General features: G+C 43.3%; 1 protein-coding gene across 1 annotated transcript; it reads left to right on the top strand.

The window, feature by feature from the left end:
• The first annotated feature begins 8,503 nt into the window (after window positions 1-8,503).
• Window positions 8,504-25,511, top strand: LOC123087538 (methyl-CpG-binding domain-containing protein 9). Its single transcript, XM_044509572.1, has 11 exons — window positions 8,504-9,567; window positions 17,512-17,597; window positions 17,860-18,182; window positions 18,349-19,479; window positions 19,591-20,268; window positions 20,868-21,161; window positions 21,873-22,208; window positions 22,425-22,520; window positions 22,667-23,176; window positions 23,409-24,851; window positions 25,052-25,511. Exons 1-11 carry the CDS (start codon window positions 8,687-8,689, stop codon window positions 25,298-25,300), a joined length of 6,027 nt encoding a protein of 2,008 aa, XP_044365507.1. The 5' UTR covers window positions 8,504-8,686; the 3' UTR covers window positions 25,301-25,511.
• The last annotated feature ends 1,087 nt before the right edge of the window (window positions 25,512-26,598 follow it).

Here is a 26,598-nt window from a genome sequence, read left to right as displayed (position 1 = left end):
TAGGAGGCAAGGGACACGATGTTTTACCCAGGTTTGGGCCCTCTTGATGGAGGTAAAACCCTATGTCCTGCTTGATTAATATTGATGATATGGGTAGTACAAGAGTAGATCTACCATGAGATCAAGGAGGCTAAACCCTAAAAGCTAGCCTATGGTATGATTGTTGTATGATGAAGTTGTCCTACGGACTAAAACCCTCTGGTTTATATACACACGGAGAGGGTTAGGGTTACACAAAGTTGGTTACAATGGTAGGAGATCTAAATATCCGCATCGCCAAGTTGCCTTCCACGCCAAGGAATGTCCCATCCGGACACGGGACGAAGTCTTCAATCTTGTATCTTCATAGTCCTGGAGTCCGGCTACCCGGACACCCCCTAATCCAGGACTCCCTCAGCGCCCAATCGGATTCGATTGGCGGGGGCGCGGAGGGTTCGGAGTCCGGAGAAGAATCCGGCTTCGTGGAGTCACGAGTCTCGCAGAGTACGGGGCTGGTGTTTGGCTCAATCGCCGTTGGGATCACAGCCCCCGAGGTGGCGTCCAACCGCCCATCCTCGATCGGCGCGGCTGGCTCCGAACTAAGGGTCGGAGCCGACGCGGGTGCGGCCTCCAGGGCACTGTTCGGCGGCAGAGCTAGATCATGCTCGTCGTGACAGTGCGGCGCGCTCGGCGGTGGTTCGAGTCCGTCGAAGATCAAGTCCCCGCGGATGTCAGCCGTGTAGTTTAAATTTCCGAATCTGACCTGACGGCCAGGGGCGTAGCTTTCGATCTTCTCTAGATGGCCAGGTGAATTGGCCCGCAGTGCGAAGCCGCCAAAGATGAAGATCTGTCCGGGGAGGAAGGTCTCACCCTGGACTGCATCGCCATTGATGATCGTAGGAGCCATCGGGCCTGACGGCGATGGCACAGAGGAACTCTCAATGAAAGCACCAATGTCGGTGTCAAAACCGACGGATCTCGGGTAGGGGGTCCCGAACTGTGTGTCTAGGCCAGATGGTAACAGGAGGCAAGGGACACGAAGTTTTACCCAGGTTCGGGCCCTCTCGATGGAGGTAAAACCCTACGTCCTGTTTGATTAATATTGATGATACGCGTAGTACAAGAGTAGATCTACCACGAGATCAGAGAGGCTAAACCCTAGAAGCTAGCCTATTGTATGATTGTTGATGTGTATGTTGTCCTACAGACTAAAACCCTCCGGTTTATATAGACACCGGAGAGGGTTAGGGTTACATAGAGTCGGTTACAATGGTAGGAGATCTGAACATCCGTATCGCCAAGCTTGCCTTCCACGCCAAGGAATGTCCCTTCCGGACATGGGACGGAGTCTTCAATCTTGTATCTTCATAGTCCAGGAGTCCGGCTGAAGGTATAGTTCGGCTATCCGAACACCCCCTAATCCAGGACTCCCTCACCGAGGAAGAAGCAAAAGAAGCTCGACAAGAAAATGCGCTTCTACATGAGCATGTAGATCAACTCAAGAATGATTGCCAATTAGTAGTTACAAGTCTTAAGGATGAATTTCTGCAAATGAAGAGATTGTTGAGTTCAGTCCACGGTATGGCTCGCCCCAAGAGGGTAGATGCAGATGCATATGGACATGAAGGTGCATATGGACAAGAAGATACTGTAGGATCTGCCACCCCTACCTTTGAGGTGCGACGAGAGAAGGAGGCAGCTATTTTGCAAAAGAAGACAGAAGGGCACTGTTGCAAAAGAAGGTAGCAGCATTCACTCAGGATTACAATGTCCAATCCCCATTCACTCAGGAATACAATGTCCAATCCCCCCTGCTCAATATGAGGTGTTGCAAGAGAGGGCAGCTGCCATTTCCCAAAAGAAGAAGGCAACAGTGCAACAAGATAAGGATGTGACACTTCATCGAAACAAGATGGCAACATCCCTACGGAAAGAAGTTCCAATCACGCAGAAAAATCATCAGGTCAGATTTTACTATGTTTATAATTTGCCTCTAGTTTCTATAGGATCAAAAAGAATCACTTCCGCTTATCTAACTTCTTTTTCATTATTCCTCAGAAAGGAAGGGATGTGATACTTTATAATGTTTACCGGGATCATAATAGCCCCGTGGCAAAAGCTACAATTCTATCAGTTGATCGGAGAGAGGAGGTAGGTGGTCAGGAGCTTGGCTCTCAATATTGTAAGGTTGTCGTGAACTATGTAATAAAAAGGGATGCTATTCTGCCTCGTGGTGTTGGGGACATGACAACCATGGGGCAAGCTCAAGGGCGATGTATCGCATGGCCTTACAAGCATGTAAGCTTGGGTTCTTTTGCTAAATTTACAATGACTATCATGGTTGATTGCTTAATACTCTTTTGCTCTATGTATGTAGTTGGAAGTGGACAAGTCAATGGCAAATGCAGCAATGCGACCATAAGCAAGCTGAGGAGGTAATATACATATTTCTCTTACCATATTGGGTTACTAGAAAGGCTAAGCTCTCATGAGCTGTTCTTTTGGACATAGACTTTCCTGCATTCGATGCTTTCTCACAAAGGATGTAAATGTAGGGCCCACGGCTGTCGAGTTTAGTGATCAGTACACACATATGTGACATAAATATGAAATTATGGTTGAGCTACAGTAGTATACTTTTTGTTTACAATTGCGAGTCTTCTTTCTTTTTCTTTGTAGATAGAGAAAGTCGCTCCTTTTTTCCTTTTACCAAAAAATGCCAACAGTTGAGCACATTAGATCAATATACACATCTTTTGCACCACACAACAACAATAATAATTTTGCTGGTTAAAATACATAAACATTACAATCAGAACTTACAACCTTGATTTTTTTGCCTGTTCAACCATTTTTGTTGTAGGCCATTGTATACAAATAATCTATTTCAAGAGTCATAATTAGATAGCCAACAAAACAACTTTGGTTGTATATGAATATCAAGCTTCCCCTGTCCAGTGGCGTTCAGCCCCTTTGAATATTTGGGTGAGACTACATATATGGTGATCTTTCAAACCTCCCTGTACAAAGTGTACTGGTGGCCATTCTTTATTTTCAGTGCATGTGTCTATTGTCCAGTGGCGTTCTGCTTTGCAAAGTCCAGAATAATTAGTTACTTACTGGACTATTATATATTATTACGTCTTCATAGCTTGTGCTCTTGGAATGTAGCATCATGTACATGCATGTGTTCAGTCTAAGTGTTTTACATGGAAGAATATATGATTCAGTTTGCATCAAGTACCTAAACATGTGAAATGTAAATTGGCATTCAAATTACGCATTATATACTCCTTTTACAACTCAACTCAGGTTCCTGTTTTCCCATATTTGCCCATGGAAGAATTTTGAATATGCAGGTCAAAGAATTCCTGTTTGATATAATTATGTATTATTCCTTGCTATGTCATAATCCTTAATGTGTTCATTTAAAATCTGAAACAACAGCTTCATTTTGAGTTTCCGGTCTGTTGCAGGTTTCCCAAACATACACAGCAAGTTGGTGGTTTCAAAGATCTACAAGCAGTTGAAGATCTGGAAGACCTTCAATTTTCAGTGTTGGGATGATAATGTAATATGTTTGTTGAACCTGGAGACTTAGCTCTGCCCATTTTGGTGGCTGTTAAGCCATTGTATGGCCACTTCCCCTTTTGTGGCACAACTTTATTTTGGTTATGTGGCATATCTAGAAACTGTTTGTTAAACCTGGAGACTAGCTCTGCCCATTTTGGTGGCTGTTAAGCCACTTCCCCTTTTGTGGCACAACTTCATTTGGTTATGTGCCATCTCGAAATATATATATATATATATATATATATATATATATACTCGTTATATTTGCTTCCTATGTTTGTCGAATGAAGTATGATGCCTAAATGTAACTCTGATTGAAGTGTATGCATAAATTGTGTGATGTCCTGATTTGCTAAAACATTGTGCATGGATACTAAATTAGACATTGTGAATTGTTATTAAATTATAGGTATATGCTGCCCAAAATTCTATTTTATCAATGTGATGGCATACAAACTGCCGGGCCAACAAGTTTTTACCGGCAGTTGCATTGCCGATAACTAAAATCCTTTGCGCTAAGGAACCTGCCGGAAGAAAACTAACTGCCGGGAAATACGTACGTAACGGCAGTTAAACTGCCGGGAGATATCTATCTGCCGGGAGAAGTAATCTCCGGCAGCCGTTCTCGTGGCGGTTCTATCTGCCGGGAGAACTACCATCCCGGCAGCCAGTATGCCGTTTTAAGAGCTTTCTCCCGGCAGATTACATGCCATTGCATTGGTGTTGTGGTGTAGTGGCGGGGCTTGTCTGAAAAACAATTTCAAGTACGTAAACAATAATATTCATAATTTTATTTTATTACCAATAATTGTGTTGAGTTTCATTCATATATATGTATTGACCACCTTTTTTAAATTAGATCTGGTAGATGCGGGATGAACTCCTACCACATGATCGCATACGAGGAATTCAAGAGGAATTGGCGGGATTCTTTCTTGACCACGTCATAAATGAGAATGGAGAATACTATACGAAAGTTCAATGGGAGTTTGGCGCTTGATGATGTCCGGGATGTTATATTGTATATATGTAGTAGCGTCGGATAGATATACGAGAACTTGTTATTCTGCCAAGCACGGAGAAAAGAGAGGTCACCTCTCTATATATATATGTTCATGATCACAATATTTTGTAATTAATGGTTCCTTCACTTGCTTACTAGCTAGCTTCGAGTTCTCTCTATATGTATAGTAGCTAGTGTCGACCAAGCACGGAGAAAGAGATGTCACTTCTCTCTATTAGCTAGCTAACACAATATGTAACCCCTAAATTAACCCTCCAAAACCCCTAACCCCCCCCCCTCCCTCTTTAAAAAAACAAAAAGCTTAACGCTTGCGATCTGACGCGTGGCTGCCTTTTAGTCCCGGTTGGTGTTACCAACCGGGACTAAAGGTCCTCCTGCCTGGGCGCCCCACAACGGCCACGTGGACCTATTTTGGTCCCGGTTCATAAGCCAACCGGGACTAAAGGTTTTGGGCATTAGTCCTCTCTATTTTGTCCCGGTTCCAGAACCGGGACTAGTACCATATTTCCTACTAGTGCCACTTCTCTCTATTAGCTAGCTAACACAATATGAAACCCCTAAATTAACCCTCCAAAACCCCTAACCCCCCCCCTTAAAAAAACAAAAACTCCAGTGCCTGCGAGCTGCTGACGCGTGGCTGTCATTTTGTCCCGGTTGGTGTTAGCAACTTGGACTACAGGTCCTCCTGCATGGGCGCCCCATAGCGGCCACGTGGAGCCCCTTTAGTCCCGGTTCGTAAGCCAACCTGGACTAAAGGTTTTGGGTATTAGTCCCGTTTGTTTTGTCCCGTTTCTAGAACCGGGACTAGTACCCTGTTTTCTACTAGTGCACATATCACCATGGAGAACTCAAACCAATGCAACTAATGCAATGGCAAGAACACATGAAGTGCTCAACTCCCACACTCTCAAATCCCACCAATGCAACAAAAGCTGTGGAGGAATATGAGAGGAAGAATAGGGACAACACAAAAGAACTGCAAGATCTAGATCCAAAGAGTTCCCTTCACTTAAAGGAGAGATGGATTGGTGGAAAGGTGGATCTAGATCCCCTCTCTCTTTTCCCTCAAAAACAAGCAAGAATCATGGGAGGGATTGAGAGAAAGTGAAGCCTTTTGGAGGTCAACAATGAAGGAGAAATCTTGCGAAGAACCATTAGGGGCAATGGGGAAGAAGACCCTCTTTATAGTGGGGGTTCAAATCCAACCGTTATGCACTCTGCTCATGGTCAAGCGGTACTACAGCTTGGAGCGGTAGTTCCAGTGCCGGCCAGTGTGTACTGTAGAGTACAAGCACTGTAGTTCCGTCGGAGCAGTACTACTAGCTATATTGAGCGGTACTACCACTAACTGTCACTAGATACAGAGGGACCAGCGGCACCAGAGCAGAAGTACTGCACAAAGCGGTACTACAATTTAACTATCGTCCAACTATAGCAAGAGCAAAATGGGCAACAGAAGCTTGCACACTCCTCGAACACAAGCGTAAGTAGCAGCAGTAGTAATAGGCGGAAGTACCGCACAAGTGGTACTACCGTGCTACTACCATGCCACTACCGCGAGCTAACAACGAGTAGATAGAAGGCATTTCCCAAGCGGCGGTAGCCACGGTAACTCATAGCGGAAGTACTACCTAAACGGTACTACCGTGAAGCCACGCGATAGTACCCCTTGGGCTCTGCCAAAAGGCCAAGCACAAACGAGGAAGGCAAGTAAGACCAAAACTGCCATAACTTCTGCAAATGAACTCTAAATTCAACAAACACAAGCTTGTTGGACATTTGACGACAAGCACTATGCAACAGCAAAGATAAACCCAAATCAATACATTTTACATTTTGCCTCATTCATTGATCAAAATTTAAAAAAATACCCTTGAAAAATTATTTATCAAAAATCCCCATACCATATCAAAATACCTTGTATAGTTTGTTATTATTCAACATTTATGGCTAAGATTTCTCTAAATTAGGATGAAAATAAAGTTGCAATTATACCAATAAATATTATCAAAAGTTCAGCGATTCTGCAAAACATAATCACACTAACCTGTGAACATTTTTTAGATAAATTACCGTAACAACATTGAAATGAAACTTTTATAATTTGTAAACACACCAGTTGGTCACTGTTAACATATCATCATTAAAAGATTAATCACCGGTTACTATAACAAGTCAAAAATATCTCCAAATTTAGAGTTTTATTGGTGCAATTCTACATCGTACATAAGGCATGTAAATAAAGTGATTTTCACATTCGTGCCTTGTTGGATAGTTTTGCCCTTAGTTTTGAACTATGCCCAGTTTTGCTCCTAAGCAAGTGTGTTTGATTATACAAATGCCCCTTATGTTTAATTTCCATCTTGTCAAAGACATGTCACCGTGACCATATATATCTTGTTGTTTAGGGAAAAACTGAGCACCCTTTGAAAGTAGGGGCAAAATCGTCTGGTGAGCACCGACTCAGGGCAGAAATGTAAAAATCTCTTAAATAAATATATTAATATTTGGTTCTCGTTTATGAGCGAAAAAGGGTATGCTTAGTGAAACCCACACATGTGCACTGAACCTCTTTTCATGGTGTGTAAACCAACGGACAAACCCAACGAATATCAACATATACAATACCAAATTAAGCTGACATCAATCCTTATCTTCATAAAATTGCTTTTTAGAAAATCTACAAGCCACTACTAAGGTAAACAATATCCATCATTGTTTTATATTTCTTATTTATAGCTTTGATATACTCTAATTCAAGTTGCAAATAAAAAGTCACGACTATAACAATCATTATCTGAGAAAATCATTTGGACTACAGATGTGATCACATTAAAATGTGTTCATCATTTGAAGAATTATATGTAGTAAATACAACAATATAAACACACACACACACACACACACACATTGATGACACATTTCAATATATTTCTTCTATTCGAGCAGAGCACACAATTAATACAAGATTTTCCACGATATATGTTAATAAATGGTTTCTATATATTTCGTATAATAGGAAGACATTAATCAACGATTTCAATATATATCTCGTATTCCAGCAAAGCACGGAACTAATAAAAGATTTTTCTCCATATAATAAGATAGATGCTAATAAATGAAGACATTAACGAACAATTTAGGTGTATATCTCGTATTCCAGCAAAGCATGCAATTAAAAGCTGCTTTTCATACATTATCAGTACACTGAACGTGTTTTGTCTCTGTGTACAACCAACATTAGATGCAGCCAACACCAACCAACGGTAGAGCACCACTCCACGGGCAAAAGAGCTCGCGTCACGCGCTCCCCTCCACTGCAGCCCATCTCCACAGGCAGTGCATCACTCACTGAGAGTCTATGTCCACCTACGCGTCCCTGGCCCTTCGTCCGCGTGTTCCATCCGTTTCAAAATATGTTTATGACTGATTCCAATAGTATACTTCTCGTATTCCAGCAAGACACAAAGTTAATATAATATTTTTCAAAATAAATGTGAAGGAATGGTTTCTATATATTTTGTATAATAAGAAGACATTAATGTATGATTTCAATATATTTCTCGTATTCCAGCAAAGCATAGAATTAATACAATATTTTTCTATATACTATAAGATGGATGCGAATAAATGAAGACATTAATGAACGATTTTGATGTATATCTCGTATTCCAGCAAATCACGCAATTGAAAGCTACTTTTGCATACGTTACCAGTACTACACTAAATGTGTTTTGTCTCTGTGTAGAACCGACCAGACCATAGACACAGCTAGGACCAACCGACGGTAGAGCACCGCGCCCCGCTCCATGGGTGAAAGAGCTTGCGTCACGCGCTCCGCAGGCAGGGCATCGCTCATTGACAGCCCATCTCCACCTACGCGTCCCCGGCCCCTCCTCCACGTGTTTCGTCCACCCGTCAGTTTCTTCTCCTTTGCTTCTCCCCGGAGGAATCCCTCCCATAGTCCCAGCCCTGTTTCCCTCGTGAGCTTCTCCTTTACCTTGCTCTCTCTCTCTCTCTAACCTCCTCCTCCCTCCCTCCCCGTTTGCTATGCCCGGAATCCGACCCTAGCCTGAGCTTCAGCGCGACCCTGATCCTGTTCTGTTCGCCATGGATCACCCGCCACATCTCGACATCGACCTCAACGAGCCGCCGCCGCCATCGCCGCCGCATGAGTTCGCTGCCCCCATTTTTATGCCTCCGCCGCCGCTGCCGCCGCCGCCGCAACCCCAGCTCCCGCCTCCCGCCAACGTGCCTGCCCAGCTGCTGCTCCCGCACCAGGCCCGCGAGCTAGCGCTGGCGTATCACCGTGCGGAATCCTGGATGTCAGGTGCTGCTACGGCCAGTGCGGCCGGGACCGGTGGTTCATCGCAGGAGGTGCCGCCGCCGCCGGTTCTCCAGCCGCCCACTTTTGCTCGTCCACCGCTGCCACCGCCGCCGGTTCTCCGGTCGCCCACTTTTGCTCGTCCGCCGCTGCCGCCGCCGCCGGTTCTCCGGTCGCCCACTTTTGCTCCTCGGCCGCTGCCGCCGGCGCCGGTTCTCCAGTCGCCCACTTTTGCTCCTCCGCCGCCGCCGCGGCCACCCCAGCTTCCGCCTCCTGCCAACGTGCAGGCTCAGCTGCTGCTCGCGCACCAAGCCCGCGATATAGCGCTGGCCTGCCAGCGTGGGGAATGGTGGAGGTCGGCCATTGGGGCCGCGACGGCAGGTTCGTCGGCGCAGGTGCCGCCTCCAGTGCCAGCGCAGCACCCGGGAGTAGCGGGGTGGGGCGGGAACCCGTGCGCGTCCTGCGGCCTCCCCGAGCTGCCCGGATCGACCATAATCTGCGACGCCTGTGAACGTGGGTTCCACAAATCATGCGTCCACGTCCTGCCTCCTCCGCCGCTGTCCACCCCTGGCGTGCCGGTGCGGCGTCCTCGGGTGGCCGTGAACAAGGACTGGATGTGCCCGGAATGTGCGGCAGGAGCCGTCACCGTCCAAGACATCACCAGGCAGTTATGTCAGCTCCCTCTTGATCACCTCCTTATGGTTTTACATGTTTTTTTGTTCAGCGAGTTTTATATATAGCTCTAAGAAGTACGTAGATTGTTGTTCATGCGTACGTCAAGTAATTCCCAGACGGAGAGGGAGTACTTTGCAGATGGTAATGGTGAGTCCAATCGAGAACGTGACATGATGGTTTGAGCCTGCTTGTTATATCGATCGCTGATGTTTGGTTTGCTACTTCTTATGATTAATTACACAGATATGCACTTGCTGTCAACAGTCTTTGGATTTTTCTGCTTTGCTTCACTGTTAGTAACCCTGTGACCTGCAAAATGACTTGGTTTACAGTAAATGCTAGTATAATTAGCAACTGGTAGCAGTGGCTTTCTAAAGCATTAGTAGTAAGAGTGCAGCATGCATGGTGTTAATTTAGTGGCTCCACTGAGTAATTCATGGTTTTCGTATGTTTCTCCCTGATTTACCACAAAAAAGAAGGGTATATGAGATACTGCAGCTAATTTGCTGTTGTCATCCTTTCACGGCAACGAGGGCATGCACAATGATAATTTTATTATGTTGTGGCACTAATTTGATTTGTGTTGTTAGTTTATTGCACTGGGTTTTGTCTTTTTGAGGAATTATTGCACTGGTATATATACCGGAGAAGTATATACTATGTTTTTTTTCAAGGATAAGTTTTTCCTTTTTGAAAAGTAGAAGCCCCTTAGTTTATTAGCTACTTTGATTGATTGATGTTGTCGACCTATAAGTACTCCCTCCGTCCGGAAATATTTGTTATCAAAATGGATAAAAGGGGATGTATTTAGATGTATTTTAGTTCTAGATACATCTCTTTTTATCCATTTTGACAACAAGTATTTTCGGACGGAGTGAGTATATACTATGTTTTGTTTCAGGGATAACTTTTTTTAGTCGACTGAAGGATTTTTTTAGTCGACCGAGGGATGAGTATATAGTACGTGGTAATAGTTGTAGCCTTGTACGTGGATCTGTAAAAGCCCAAAGTTAACCAACCTCTCGAGTTGTATTACCCAAGCCCAAAACAAGCCCATGTTTTATCTTTAGGCCAGCACCGTGAGTTGACCTAGCCTACCATCTCCATCCAGTTGAGATCGATTCTGCGCCTGCCGCCGCGCGCGCTAGTCGATCGCCAGACGCCACAGATTAGAACGCCATGATAGCCGTCTCAGCTCGTGTAGATCCTCCTGCCGCCGTACCGATCGATGCGCCATGCCATCGAGTACACGACCCCGGCGATCACTTAATTTATTCCTCCAGCAATCGACCCTGAAGGTATACCGCGCAGTTATTCTTCTTGTATAACCTATAGTGTAATTAACGGGCTGACTTAGGGAGCAGGACAATTGATTAATTTATTGTCTTCCTTTTTCCCCGCTTTTGCTAAAGCACGTCTAGATGTGCCCAAGTATTGCACGGCCAAGTCATGCGGCCTCCTTGTGCTAATATAATGTTGTCACCCTTTCATGGCGTGAGGGCATGCGCAGTGATAATTTTATTTTGTTCTTGTTGTGGCGCTAATTTGATTTGTGTTCCTAGTTTATTGAAGTAGGACACACCTGCATGTTTGGGTGACAGCAATGTAGTTGTTCAGCCTTAGGAAATTTTAAAATCACCATGGCTTGCAATCTGTAGGAGAGAAATTTGTAGTTGTTCTTTTTCTTTCATTGCGAAGGTATCTTACTGGTTTCTCTTGCATTGGTGCATGATATTGCTGCCTGGCATTTTCTTTATCCAAAATTCTAGTATGCAAATTTGAACTAGTTCTCTCTACTGTGAGTCATCTCTTTTGTGGGTTCTCTTTCGGTCCATTAAGTTTGGGGTTCGGTATCACTTAGTATATTCCAGTAAATTAATGAATCTATCGATTGCTGTGATTAATTGAAGAATGGATCACTAGTAGTAGAGTAGAAGGAAATGGAGCATCAGCGACGAAGGTGTCTGGCTGCAGGGCTGTGGATGGAAATTAATCTGGAGGAAATGGTAGATGGGGATTCTGTCAGAAAAATGAGCTAGCCTTATTGATTGATTAGCGATGGTACAGTGGATCGGAACAACTAGAATGCCACCAACAATGAAGATCCAGGATAAACCGGAAGTTACATCAAAGTCCTTTCGATCTAATGTCTAGTGTTTGTCCATGTCTTCGGTGACGAAACCACAAAAGATCAAACATTCACAAGCCAGGCCAACCTTATAGGTTTTGAAGAGCCACATGAGTTGCCTAGCTCAAGTGGTGCAAACCTAATATGAACAAAAATATCGTGGTCGAGGGACACACCCCTTGCAAGGTAGGCTATCAAATTGTTGCTCGGATGTGCAACCAGTAGAGAAGGCACAAAACCCCTAATTAACGAGCATTGAGAATCACTAGCTCTATGAGCTAGATCGTGATGGTCACAATAGGGCGAGGATGGAGTTGGGAGACCACCATGGGGCCACCACTACCAAACACAAGCCTAACAAAGAAGGCACCTAAACTCCTAGCCAGGTATTGATCCTTACGTCCTAAGGCTAAATCGGTTGTCGAAGGCAAGGGAAATTGGCGGAGATTGAAATGGTCGATGATTCGTCCAACTGCAAGGGTTTCATCACATCAATCTCATGTACAAGGGGCATGTGAGCACAAGATGATGCATACAACTTCTATGAAAAGCCCATCATGGAGAGAGATCACGTATATACTTGTGGTCGAACGCTTGTACCACCGCTCTTCGTGACAAACCATCTTCCACCACTAGAGCATGTGTCTTCATCCTCGTCTAAACATTTCGCTTGATAAGGAAAACCATGGTCCACGATTGTTCCAACACCAGCACCACAAAAGGGCTTCATCACTACTCTCCGTGAGTGGTGCCTTGCATGAGGAAGAACGGTTTTGAGATGTTTTTCAGGCGCGCGTGGGTCGAGCAATAGTATGAAGAAGCTGGTCCTACCACTAAGTAATTAATATTGACATTTCCAAATTTCAATGATGCCATAGGCTTAACTGATGTATAGTAAGAAAGACAAAAGGAGGGTGGGCAAAGTGCTCACATGGTCGATGGTTGAACACACTCATGTACCTCTAGTGGCACCTACCCATAGAACTTGTTCTTTTGTGTTCACATAATCCAGAAATCTTCTACAAGATTGAGTAGCCTCTACATTCTTGTTATGATTAGAATTTGTTGTGAGTCACAAGATTGTGAACAGTATCACTAACATCTCTTGCACTACAATGTATGTGACATCAAACAAACATGTACCGCGTCTTCCTGCTAGCATCCGTGCCTAACCTCTATCGCCATGGCAATCTATTTTGGTGCCTCTTGTGTAATTATCGTCGCGTCATTGCATAATATCAATGGGCATGGCTCTTGTTCTTAGCTTTCGTTCTTCAGATTAAGTATTGTCGGCCTTGACCTCTCGACCTCGCTACACATTCTTTAGCTAGATCTCTAAAGGATCTTTTTAGTTTGGCATGTCCAGGGTTATTTGTTACTCCATCGAGTTCTTTTGTTTGTCTTCAACTTCATTCAAAGCCACAAAAATCATTTCAAAAAATGTGTCTCCTTTAGCTAATAATTTCCTTGGATTGTCAGAACCCTTCCTTATTTGAACAATTGCATTGAAGCCTTTCCATTTCTTTCTTCCCTGTGACCCATCCTAAGTAGATCAAGCATGGTCCAACTCCAATCTCTTCTCTCTCCCGTGACCTGTTTTCCCCGATGTTTTTCTTTTTTGACAAAGGGTGTTTTTCATTAACTCATAATGTAGCATCGAGTTATACAAGCATAATGAGCAAACACCCAACCTCGGGATAACTAAGATGCACATAGCCAACACTATGCATGCACACAAGGATCACATTGGCAAAAGGCAAAGTCATATAAGACAGAATCTATGCCAAGGTGAAAGAAAGAAAATAAAAAAATCTGAAGTGATCCAAATAGGGATCAGCGATATACAACAACGACCATCGACACCAACCATCTTTTGACAACATTGTACTATGAGAAGGATTCTTTGAAAGAAAACACCCTCATCGAGGAATCTCAGCCGGATCCACCATCGAAGGCCAGTTCATGGGTTTTCACCCTAAAGATCAAGTCCAAGAAAACTCCAAGCAATGCCTTCAAGAGGGAAATGACGCAAAAGCGCCACCATTGCCAAGTATAACCAACCAAGGTTAGACCTAGGGTTTTCCCACGGGAGCTCAAGACCGGGTACTCTAGGAGCACCACCCAATCGAAGTCATCATATGTTGTCTCCTCCACTTTCCACTACCCCGGTAGCTTCATATGCGCATGGTCATGATGTGAGATGCCACGCAAGAGATGACCATGTCTGCATGAGCATGCAACCAAACCACTACAAGAGCCGCTTGCCACAACACGACACATACTTTGATGAGGGCGGAAGGTCACATGCATCACCCAAATCCCAAGTTTGAGACGATCAGGCATACCAGCACCATCCTCGCAAGTGGTAGGACATGACCGATCTACATGAGATAACATCACCACATGTCGCCACTACCATCGGCATCGCATGTGCAGCAGATTATGCCGGGATGGAGGACCCTGTCATGCATCACCAACAGTGATGTAGATCACGGATCTTGCTGGACCTGGAGGTTCAACCCTTCCGACGACCAATTTTCGGCCGATGTTGCGTCGATGGAGGTAGCACCAGTTAGTCAAGCATGACCAACAGTGCCCAACATCACACCAGCTAGATCGGGCGTTACGACCGCGACATATGCGGCATGGCCACCGTCACATCCCCTTTAATACATGGGTGATGGCCGCGACATTTGCTGCATCGCCACTACCTCATCCCTCCATGCCCTAACACCGAAGAGGTGCCTCGGGAGCAGTGCTAGCCCCTGTTAGATGAATAGGCTCTCCAGATTGGGGACATGGTGGTTGTGTCGGCTCCCTTTCCTTCGCCAGTTAGGGGCGTGCTGCAAGCCAATGCCATCAGGAATATGAAAGGTGTGCTACAGCTCCTGCCCAGCGATGAATTGTTGTCGCTGCTGCATCATGTCCGTCATTATTGAGTCAAGTCACCGCAAAGTACATCGCAAAGGACTACTAAATGACAACAGGAACGGATCCGCACCGCCGTCGCCAGCTGCACGGGCAAGCCCGGCTGCCACTCCTGGTGGCGGCGAGGAGAGGATACTCAGGAAGAGGTCCGCCTGAAATTGTGGATCAGCTTGCCGCCCGTGTCGCCCAGGCAGAGGACGAGGGGGCAGTTTTGGTTTGTTGGCTTCCCCAACATTGCCCTTTTGGCATTTATGTATAACCTTCTATGGAGTCTGTGACCATTGTCGCGGTTCAAAAATTATCGTCAATATGTTTCTACTTGCGGCTGCTATTGCTATTTTAACAATTTCCATTATTTTCCATTAAGTGGCAACTCTTTCTTACACCTTACTTGTAGATGGTCATTTGGTCTAACTCCTTATAAAGGTTTGATTTGAGATGTTATCCCATCTTTCTTTCTTGCATTTGACCAAACTATAAACATAGTTCTGATGTGAAATTGGAATCATCGTTGTGTCTCAAATTAAAGAGCTATTAGGTACTTTCTGAAGGCTTAGAGTAACAACCTCTCAAGGTTTAACACGTAATGTTTGATTGCCGGTGTCGTATGTATTTTCTGAGTTTAACGAGCCATGACACAATTCAGTGCATCTTCATAGAAGTCTGAGTGGGACCTTCTACACAACCGATTAGTTATGCTCATGAGACATTACATTTCAGCGCACACATCTATGGTGATTCTCCGGGAGGTATGCCATGGTATCCCCCTATGCTCGTGATGCCACCCTGCCACATTATGTGACCCACTGCAATCCTTTCCCACATTATGTCACCAGAATGCCTTTCTTAATGCTGAGTTATCTAAGGTCTATATACAAGGGCATCCATTAACCAAGTTATGTATTGAAAACCACTAATCATCTATTCTATTCTTTTAACATGACAACCAACTAAAAAAATAGTGCGATATTTCGGCCTTATAGCGTTGCGATAATGTTTCTGGAAGGGTCACGATATGTTTTACCTAATTTGCTAGCTACGGTGCTAATCCCGCGCTAAGCAAAAAAATGTTTTAGCATTTTAGCATACACCCAGCCCATCTTACATCGGGCCAATCCACTCTCACTCTCTCTCGCAGACGCAACACATACAACAGCCCATCGACCTAACCTAGCCAAATCGTCACCCTCATTCCCCATTTTCCACCAGTTCGATAGCTCGTGACCTAGGGCTGTGGAGGCTCTTGAAGGGGAGCGTCGGCGAACGCCGCTCTTGAAGGGGAGTGGCAGCGGCATCTCGTGACTCGTGAGTGAAGGGGTGGCGGTTTGTGAGCGCCAGAAGCTTCTTTTCTTCTCATCTTCGAGTAGCGGCGTCGGCCACGCCACCAACTCCAGTAAGTCAGTCGCGCAACGCCCATGTCAGCCAAGCCGCCGATGCCGGCAAGCCAGCCAGCAGATGAGAGCCTCCTTTCTTCATCCCGTCTCCAAGTAGCAGTGTCGGCCTCATTCTACTTCCTCCCCCAAATCCCCATCCGCGTCGCCCCCTTGCTGCTCCTGTCACCATGGCAGAGGAAGCTAGTCGCGCTGAACTTGCCGCTGCCATGCTGCTCCTAGTCGCCAGCCATTGCTATTTTTTTCATTGATGACAACTCTCACATGGCTGCAAATTTTTCTGATAAGTAAATACGCATTTTACCCAATTGTTAGGAAATGACGCCTTTCCATTATTAAAGCATTTCAAGATCATATACAACACATAAGATTAATTATGCGAGCATTTGTGAAACATGTGATGGATTCCGACCTGACTTGAAGTGTAGGTTAGAGTGCACTGATGTTATGGTTTTAGTCCTTTCCTATTTTGGTTGAGTTATTCCATAATATTGCAAGGATGGTCTCCTTTGGAGACTGGGCCATGGTCACGTGTCGGATTGCTTGGTTCTTGTATTTTCAAAGGATATATTTCACACTAATTTATAGAAAAAGAATGTCAGTCAGAAAGTAACGTTCTATGCTTTCGGTCATCAACCCTCACACATGCCCTTTTTCCCAACTTCTCATCCACTTATTTTAATATCACATTTAGATCCACATAAATACAAAGGCTTATGTACAGAAATCGTTCAACCAGGTGTCCCTACACCAAATTGTTCTACTTTATTGTTTATATACACAGCCATTTCTTGTAAGATATACATGCTGGAATGGTGACATGGAGTTTGTTAAATGTATATAAAGTACCTTTAGTGATTATTAGCAAGACGGTGCCATCATTCTGTACAATGTTTAGTTATCTTGATGATTGTTGTTCTGTACCTTTAGTGATATTATGGCGTTGAATTTTCTTAATTGTATCGTCTTTGCATATAAGTGTTAAAAGAAGTTTATATAACTATAACAGTTGAATAGGTTGCCCCCCAATAATTCTCAGTGGTACTGCAAACTAAATTGTAGAACAATCAAATCATTATTGTCCTTACATTGTTTTAGACTACTTTTATGTGCTATGCTGAAGAGAATAAGCGCTGAAAGCATGCCTGCATTTACCATAGCTGGTTCATCGTGTTACAGAGCAGTGCTTTCATTATTCTACATGATGCTCGCTGTTTTATTGACAAGTGGTTATTGTTTTGACTACTCTTGAAAGATCTGTTCAAAGGAAAAAAAACTTCTGATTTCTTGATATTCTGTTTATTGCAAAGAAAATTGAAACTACAAGTAACTTGTGGCAACTATTTAGCGATAAACTTTATAAACTGGACTGTGTTTTGGGTGCTCTGAAATAATAATATCAGAAATGTTATAGGAAGTTTTCTTATAACCTTTGTTGTACAGACATTATCATCAGAAGAGAGTTAATATTTTCTTTTGATCCTCGCAGAGTAAGTGTTGCTGATGGAGCTCATTTGACTGAATTGGCTACTCCACATTTTGAGGGGCTGCAATTGAATAATACAACTCTTTATGGTAAGGATATTAGAACAATCATATGTACTGCAAGGGAGATGTATTTGCTTTTTGTTGGAGATTTTTCACACCTTTTATGCACTGTAACTTCTGCTTGCCCCCGTGTTCAGTGCATGTGTGGCAAGGCGTAGTATGTGTTTATCCATATAGGGAAATTTAATTCCAGTTCGAAAAAATTATGGGTTCTGCAACTGTTTTGAAGCTATAGCTGTCTGGTCTCTAAAGTAACTATTGACCATCATTGGTGGCTATCATGTTGCAGATGGGAATAACTTTGTGCCAGCATTTGGTCTTCCTCATTGTTTTAGCATGAGACAAGAATTTCCTCCCGTGGATCAAGATTTCATTGCTGATGGAAACATAGAACAGAGGTCAAATCACACACACCGCAGGAGAAGAGATTTTCCAAAAACATCAGCATTGCGCAAGTTTTCTGAGAAGCACGAGTTTGGAAGTTCCAGCACTTCTATGGAGCCATCATATTTTCTGAAAGCAACAGCCCCGAGTCCTACAGAAGAAAGAAATCCACCAAAGCCTCCAAAATTTCTTGCGGAAAACTGCAACCGTCAACCACATCATCACAGCGTGAGTATCTCATTACCTGTTTCAGATTCTGTTTCTTCATCCGGTGTCCATTTTAGATGTTATTGTTTACTACTGGTACAGCCTTTGTTTTTTTATACTGCAGCTTATCTTACGTTCACTTTGGCGCTAATTTTGATAACACTGCTTTGTTGTGTTGTTACTCTAGGTTGGCCTACCTGTTCAATATCTAGATTTCTTCATAACTAACTTGGGAGAAATCGATAAACATGCATGCTACCACAATTGTCACCAGATATGGCCAGTGGGTTTTACATCTTACTGGCATGATAGAGTTACTGGTTCACTGCTTGAGTGTGAGGTGTGTGATGGAGGAAGTTCTGGGCCCTTGTTTAAGGTCAGAAGGTTACCATGTTCAGCATTCCCCCTTCCAGAAGCTTCAACTATTCTCTCCCAGAATGGTGCAAGAATGGCCGATACAACTGAAACAAAGGAAAGTGGCAGTTTTATCAGAGATACTGCTAATGATATGGATGATAATATTTATATGATTATCGATATTCCCTCTGAGACCAAACAAGATTTGTTATCATGTCTTACCAATGATACGGAGGAGAAAAGGACTTCTTTGGGTTGCAATGATCTACAGAGTTCAAATATGATGTCACAAATACTACCATCAAATTCTGAGAATGCTCCACCAAGTAAAGAAGCCAATATTAATGACCAAATTGGGGAGTTTACATTTGAGGGAACATCATCCTCTTCAGTATGGGGGATGATTTCTTCTGCTATGATGGAAGCTTGTGAAAAAATGTACAGGGAACATGGGCATCTGGTATTCTCATGCACGCACAGCAGTGAAAATCATTTATTAAACAAGGGGAGTGGATGTCAGAACTTTGATGGTCCTTACGCTCCCCTAACTAGATTTTGCTCGTCCAATGGCCCCAGTATACCACGAGTTACAGAAAAGAAGAATGATGTGGAATCTACTTATACATTACTGAAGAATTGGTTATACCATGATAGAATTGGGCTTGATTTGGAATTTGTTCAAGAAATTGTGGAGTCTCTTCCTAGATCCAGGTCTTGCATAAACTACCAGTTCTTGTGCAATAGGACCGAATTTCACTCTTCTGTGACAGTTGCAAGTGGTTTACTTTTATCTGTGCATAAAGATGGTCAAAGTAATGGAGATACGTCATATCATAGACATGGTGCGGTGACTGGGCTACATGATCATGCTCAGCCCAGCGCTTCTAGCATCCGCGAGCTACCTCCAGGACGTCCTATTAGCCATAAACTTCAACCAGAATCGGCGGCAGATGTTTTCCAGGTAGCTCTTTAAATATCTCTCACAGTTTCTGCTATTTCAAGAAACACATCTTTACAAAGTTGTGCATTTCCTTTTTATTCTTGCATCCATCTCATTGAAATTTTCTTCCAGATATGGGAGTTCTTGGGGCGCTTTGCCGAAATCATTGATCTCAAAGAAGTGCCTTCATACGAACAATTAGAAGATGAACTTGCTGACCCATGGCCAATTTGTGCAAGTCCGGAAGAAACACTGTCAAAGGGCATTCAACAATGTAGGGATTACTCTTCACCAATGAATAATTCCCCTGCAAATGCTTCTACATCACATTCAAATAGTGAATCTGGTCTCTCCAATAATGAAGAGATTGTGTCTGTATTTATTCCTGTTGAAACTTCCTCTATGAAGGAAGCTTGTCTAGATAAATTGGCAGCCAAGACACTTGGGAGGTGCACTGGTACAATATTGCCTGGGGTTCATCTTGCACTCATTAAGGTTCTTTTTGGTGAGGTATTATCAAAGCTGAACATTGACCCGAAAGATTCAAAACCCAGGCGTGGAAGAAAGAAGGACACTGAGAACCTTATTTCAACAAAGGATTTTAACTTTGATATGCTAACTGCTAACAAGTTGACTTGGCCAGAGTTGGCTAGAAGGTATATGTTAGCTATTTCTTCCAAAAATGGGTGCATGGATGTGTCAAATATTTCCAGTCGAGAAAGGGTGAAGTTATTCCGCTGCCTACACGGTGATGGTGGCATATTGTGCGGAGCAGTACCTGGGGTTGCCGGCATGGAGAAGGATGCCCTGGTAAGCATTTTACTTCTACAATTAGTTGAACCTTGTGATTCATTTGGATCGTGCCTTCCTTTCCTTATTCAATCAGACATGAGCTGTAGTCTTTAGCTTTCTGTATGCTATGGTTATTTGCTATCTGTTTTTAGTTTTTTCTTCAACTTTTTATTAATATTTGCTTTGATTGCAACCCTGTACAATTATATTATACACATTAACTCTTTATAACAGTATGTTTCTATGTTGTTTCTACGAGGGACATAAGACATATCCCTGTTTTATCCTGCTTAGGAAAAAACCTTGGTTTTTTGGGTTACCTGTCACCATCAGTATTGCTTTATATTTTATAGGGTAAAACAACAGGGAATGCCATTACTCTGTATTTATATGTACTTTGTAGTAATAATAAAAAGAGGTATGTACAAGCCTAGCAAGGCGAGTATAATCAGTTGACTCTGCCCATTTGTTTTTTCTATGATTTTATTCAGAGCATTTGCACTTGTTTGCAGAAATTTTGTTGTTAAATATTATAAATTTCCTGTGTTCTTATTTTAGATGATGGTAAATTTTATGTGAATTTTTGCTGCCCTTTAATTATTGTCTTGTATTTTCAGCTGCTTCTGGAGGCGGAGAACTTGATATGCACTTCTCTATCAAGTGAAGGAAACAAGGTTTTTATGATGGATTACAAGTATTCTGCTGAGGTGCCTATTGCTGATGATAGAACATTGCCAGATTGGGCAAAAGCACTAGAGCCTGTGAGAAAATTACCGACAAATGTGGGAACGCGAATTAGAAATTGTGTTTATGAAGCTTTGGACCAAAAACCACCAGAATGGGCAAGGAAAATTTTGGAACATTCGATAAGTAAAGAGGTCTACAAGGCTAATGCATCTGGACCAACCAAGGTTAGTAATGCTCCTGCAGGCTGCAGTCATTGTATTATTGTTGTTCCAGACTGTGTTTATCTTCCTTTTTCTGGCTTTGACCTGCTCTCAGGCCCTTATAAAAACCTTTTTATTGATAGATCGATCTGCAATGCTTATGTTGTTTTTCTCGTAAAAAGTAACGAGTTGCAAAAATATAAGTATGAGTTTGTATTACTTTATGTTTTAGTACGTTTGTTGTGTGGGGGCGGTCTAGATTAGAACTCCTCATGTATTTTGGCCTTAGCCGGCAATACGAATGCATAAATTCCATTTTTGAGTTCCCCTAACACTTCTTTTGTTTTACCATTTTATGAGATGAAGTATTGTATCCCTTTGAAAGGATGACAGGAATGGTTGAAGAATTTTGCTTGAAACCTTGAAAACCAGTCAGATGATGTATTTTGTATTTACATGTTTTTGCTTATTTAGCCTGAACAGGAAACTTCGGTTAACATGAACTTGCTGTCAGCATCACAGTTTAACCAAAGTTTTACTATTTATATAGCTGCCAGAAGAGGAGTCAGTGCATAGCACGGCCATGCTTATGCTGTATTTGAAGAAATGCATTCGCTCGCTGCCTTATTAGACTTATTCTTTGCCATGATACTTTTGCTATCTTTTCTTTTGAGGACCCTTGTGACTAGGGGACTATTTGGAAAATAAACTAAAAGATTTTTTTTCTTGTTATAGAAAGCTGTTTTATCTGTGTTGTCAGAGGCATGCCGTGTAATAGTGCCACAAAAGCCTGAAAACCAAAGAAATGAAAGGAAAACTGTTTCCATCTCAGAGATTATCTTGAAGAAGTGCCGTATTGCTCTGCGCCATGTCATTTCCTCAGATGAATATAAGCTTTTTCGGAATATGCTTAGAACTATTCTAGTGAACTCTAATGAGTATGAGGATCAGGGCATCCTTGGATTTTTTGGTATGGTGCCACGCCCTTTGGACTTCCGCACAATTGATATAAGGTTGGCTATGGGAGCTTACTGTGGGTCCTGGGAGACTTTTTTTGAGGATGTGCAAGAGGTACATTTTTCTTTAACAGCATTTTTTGTATTATGCTATGGTCATACGTATGGGATATTTTCTCATATTTTCCGTGGATGACTTCATGGTCCTGGGAGACTGTTCGATCAGCAAAGGATTTGTAACAGACAGTGTGCTGAAACTAGAAAATCAAGCTGAGAGTTAGCTTCTGTATAAACTAGAAAAATTGCTGATCTGTTATGTGTTTACTTGCAGGTAATCCGTAATCTGCGCACTGCATGTGCAGATCGAACGGATATAGTGGAAATGATTCTGGAATTCTCTAAGAGTTTTGAATTGCATAAGACAGAGGTTTGTTATCCCTTTCTGTATGGTAGTTTACTATGCTGATTTGAGTATATATTAGCTTACTGTTAAATTTTCTGTTTACTAAGTTATATTACCAATGATTTTAGTAAACCTTTTGGCTTTCTGTTCTTTTTACATGGCTGGTGCAGGTGCTCGACCTTGTTCAGAAATTTGATTGCTACCTGTCTAGTGAGAATACTGGTTCAGAAATCCATGGGGATCTACAGGATATTCTGACAGCAACAACCAAATTACCTAAAGCTCCATGGGAGTATGGTACTTGCAAAGTGTGTGGGATTGATAGAGACGGTCACATTGTTCTCTTGTGTGATGGTTGTGACTCGGAATACCATATTTACTGCTTGAAGCCACCACTAGCTTGTATACCACGAGGAGACTGGTTCTGCCCACCGTGCATGTTAAAGCTGGAGAAGTCACATCTTGACCAAGGTGCTCAGGATTTTAAACGACAACGAAAAGGAGCAGAGTCTTATGCATTTCACGGCAAACCATCGTGCATGTTAGGTCAAAGGAAATCACATCTTGACCAGGGTGTTCAGGATTTGGAACCACAACGGAAAGGACCCTATCATGACATGCTTATTAAGTTAGCTGCAGCAGTGGCACAAAAGGAGTACTGGGAGCTTAGCACACAAGAGGTATGGTTTTCTCTTCTATGTTTCATGTAGATATCTCTATTTTTTAGTGTTTGGAAGTTTTAGTTCTTTTTGTATTGCACATTTCGCTGTACTCCTTTATATGATTTTACTTGGTCTAATCATCTTTTTTCTCTATTATTTTACGGTATACCTAATCATTTCTCTGTGTGCTGATTTTCATAGTGTACAAAGTGACAACCTCCATTTTCTAACATTTATCTTCAAAATGCAGAGAATAGATATGCTGAAATTTCTTTGTGATGAAATGCTCAACACAGTCCTGATAAGAGAACATATAGAAAAATGTCCAGAAAAGTTCAATGATCTCCAGAAGAAATTTTATGCTTTGAATTTTGAATTGAAGGATTTGAAAGATAAGGAGGAAATGAGGACTTCATATGGTGAAATGGATACTTTATCGGACCAGATTTCAAAAGTGCAGGAGTCAATTGGCACCGTAGAGTCAGAGCTTAATATGGCATCCCTGAGAAGAGATTGTCTTGGAAAGGATTCCTTGGGTCGATTGTACTGCGTTTTAGGACGATCTGGTAAACGTCCTTTGCTGGTCGTTGATGGAAGCATGCTGATAAGCCAGGAGAGGGAACCACCATCTACTTCTGATTGTAAAGGATGGAATTCTGCATCTGTTGTCATTTATGAATCAGATGAAGAAATCCGTAGTCTTGTTGACTGGCTAAGGGAATACGATCCAAGAGAGAAGGAGCTGAAACGTGGTATCCAACAGTACTGGCAGCGGCAGCGGCATCTTCATCACCAGCTGGGTAATTTTGTTCTCAGTGATCCTCCAGTATCATCCAATGGGTCGTCGAACAGCAGCGAGCAGCAGCTTATGGAACTTCCCAGTACCAAGGCTGCAACAATTTTGGGGAAAACATGCCGCTGCGACTGCTTAGAGCCTATATGGCCTGCTAAACACCACTGCACAGCATGTCATGAGACTTACTTCACGTCAATGGAGTATGAAGATCATGCTGGAAAGTGCAATGGACATGTCAACAAGAAGAAGGATTCTGTTCGTCCTAGCTCCACCTCTGGGTCCACAAAACCGATGAAGTCATGCCCATATGACTTTGAAGAGATTTGCAGAAAATTTGCCACCAATGATTCTAACAAGGAGATAGTGAAGGATATTGGACTTATTGGATCAAACGGAGTTCCGTCTTTTGTCCCTTCACGTGCAGCTTTTATTGATGCTCCAGTCATTCTGAATAAAAACAAAAAGCAAGATGGCATCCCAAATGATGATTGTGTTTCCAGCTCCTTAGAGGATTGCCAGGCAATGTCTACACAAAAGTTATTGCAGGAGGGGTCCAATTCTGCTCAAGATTGTCCTGCAGCTAGTACTTCCTGTGATGAAAATGTGTCAAAAACTAAGGAGCCAGCCCCTGATACCGATACTACTTCCTGTGAGGAAGCAGCATCTTCTGCAACAGACAAGCCAACAAGATTGCTGGCTGTTAATGGTGGCTTGGTTCCGGAGTCATCATTGAGACCTCTTACAGGAAGAAACTCCCATATCCTAAAGCAACAGAAGATCAATTTGCTTGATATAGAAGCAGCGTTGCCTGAGGGAGCTTTCAGAGCCTCAAAGTCTCAACAGATGAGAAGGCGTTCATGGCGTTCATTTGTGAAGCGTGCAGAATCAATATCTGAGGTGACTTCATCATCTATTTGTTCACCTTAATTCGTCATACAAAATATATATCTATCTACTATGTAGTGTTTATTATTTTTATGCCTGTCCATTAAAAGCTCTCTAACATCATATCCATATATACAACATAAATGCTTGAGAGCCAGCGCTGTCATTATCCATTGCACTGATTAATCGTATCTGTTCTGTGCCTCTTCCAGATGGTAGTGGCGACCAGTGTCTTGGAGAATATGATAAAATCCGAATTCCTCAACAAGGATTGGTGGTACTGGTCCTCCTTCACAGTTGCTATCAAGACATCAACTGTATCCTCACTCGCTCTCAGGATCCACACTCTCGACAACTGTATCATGTACACCAAGGAGCCTAACACCGTGCCGCCAGCTGACAGTACAAAGGTTGTCAACATGGGGAGGAGGGGGAAAGAGCCAGAACCATCAGCGTCGTAATCTGCGCCACTATTTGTATACCCAAACTTAGATGTTCCGCTTTGTATTGTGCAACAATGTGACACTGTGGTGATAGAGATGGTATAGACAGATTCTTTGGTTATGTGGCCCTTTGAGGCTTTAGGCTAAGCTTTGATTCTGGTGCTCCTGCAAGGCTGCAACCTTGACCGTTCATCTTAATGCCGGCGAAAAGAAGGAAATGCATTGTTTCGAGGATAGTTGTGTGCCTTATATCTACCAGACTATAGTTGTGTGCCTTATATATGTTAGTGCCGGCGAAGAAGGAAATGCATTGTTTCGAGGATAGAAGCGGCAAGATCTGGCGTTTAATTTTTCCGCCAGGAGCAGCTGCACGCGAGCGTAGTTTTTCCTTTTGGCCTAACCTATTTTGGCTTTCAGGGATACAGATAATTTATGTTAGGTCTGAGAAGCCGAGGATCTGGTGCCATTTGTACCCACCTTCACATGATTGACAGCACTCTCGCACTGCTCCAGCGCATCCTTCATCACCTCACGCCGGTGAATTTGCCATGAAGGACATGGGCCCTCTGCACTTCTTCCTTGGTATTCACGTCATGTGCACCGCCGGTTGCTTCTTCCTCTACCAACAGAAGTACGCTGAGGACTTGCTCGACCATGCTGCCATGGACACCTGCAAATCCTCCCCCTAGTGGCGGAGCTACACAGAAATATTTAGGCGGGCCAGGCAAACGAGTGCATTATTTTACTTCAAAATTACGATGAATCATACTACATCATTGAACATTAGTCGGTGCATAATTTTTAACTAGATCAGCAGATATACTAACCCTTCGCTGCTTGCTGTGCTGCTGCTTTTCGGCTGCTCCTTGTGGCCACTAGTGCTCCATGGCTAGCGTCAATCCAGCGTAAAAGGGGTTAGGTGGTGTCTGCCAGTGAACTGGATTCATCGGCTACCAAAGCATAGTATATGAAATTATGAATGGAAAAACACTGAGATCCTGGGCGGGCCATGGCCAGTTTGGCCTTGCCGTAGCTCCGCCATTCTCCCCCACGCTAATTGACACCAAAGTGCAAGCTCCCGCAGGCTGACAGGTCGCGCCTCGCGCGTCGATGATCCCTCTGCCTACTCCAGCCCCGTCGGGGTGCTGGCCTACGCCGTGCAAAATACTCCGTGTTTGCCTGCATATGCATGACGCACGAATCTGCCGCCAGCAGCTCATCAAGCGGGCACTTCAGTACCTGTGTGGGACGCCATCTCTCGGCTTGCACCTCCGCACAACGCCGAGCTTGGATCTGTGCACCTTCACCGACGCTGA

Source organism: Triticum aestivum, chromosome 4A (assembly GCF_018294505.1).
Source record: "Triticum aestivum cultivar Chinese Spring chromosome 4A, IWGSC CS RefSeq v2.1, whole genome shotgun sequence".
Taxonomy (NCBI): domain Eukaryota; kingdom Viridiplantae; phylum Streptophyta; class Magnoliopsida; order Poales; family Poaceae; genus Triticum; species Triticum aestivum.
This window is presented reverse-complemented; position numbering and strand designations above follow the sequence as displayed.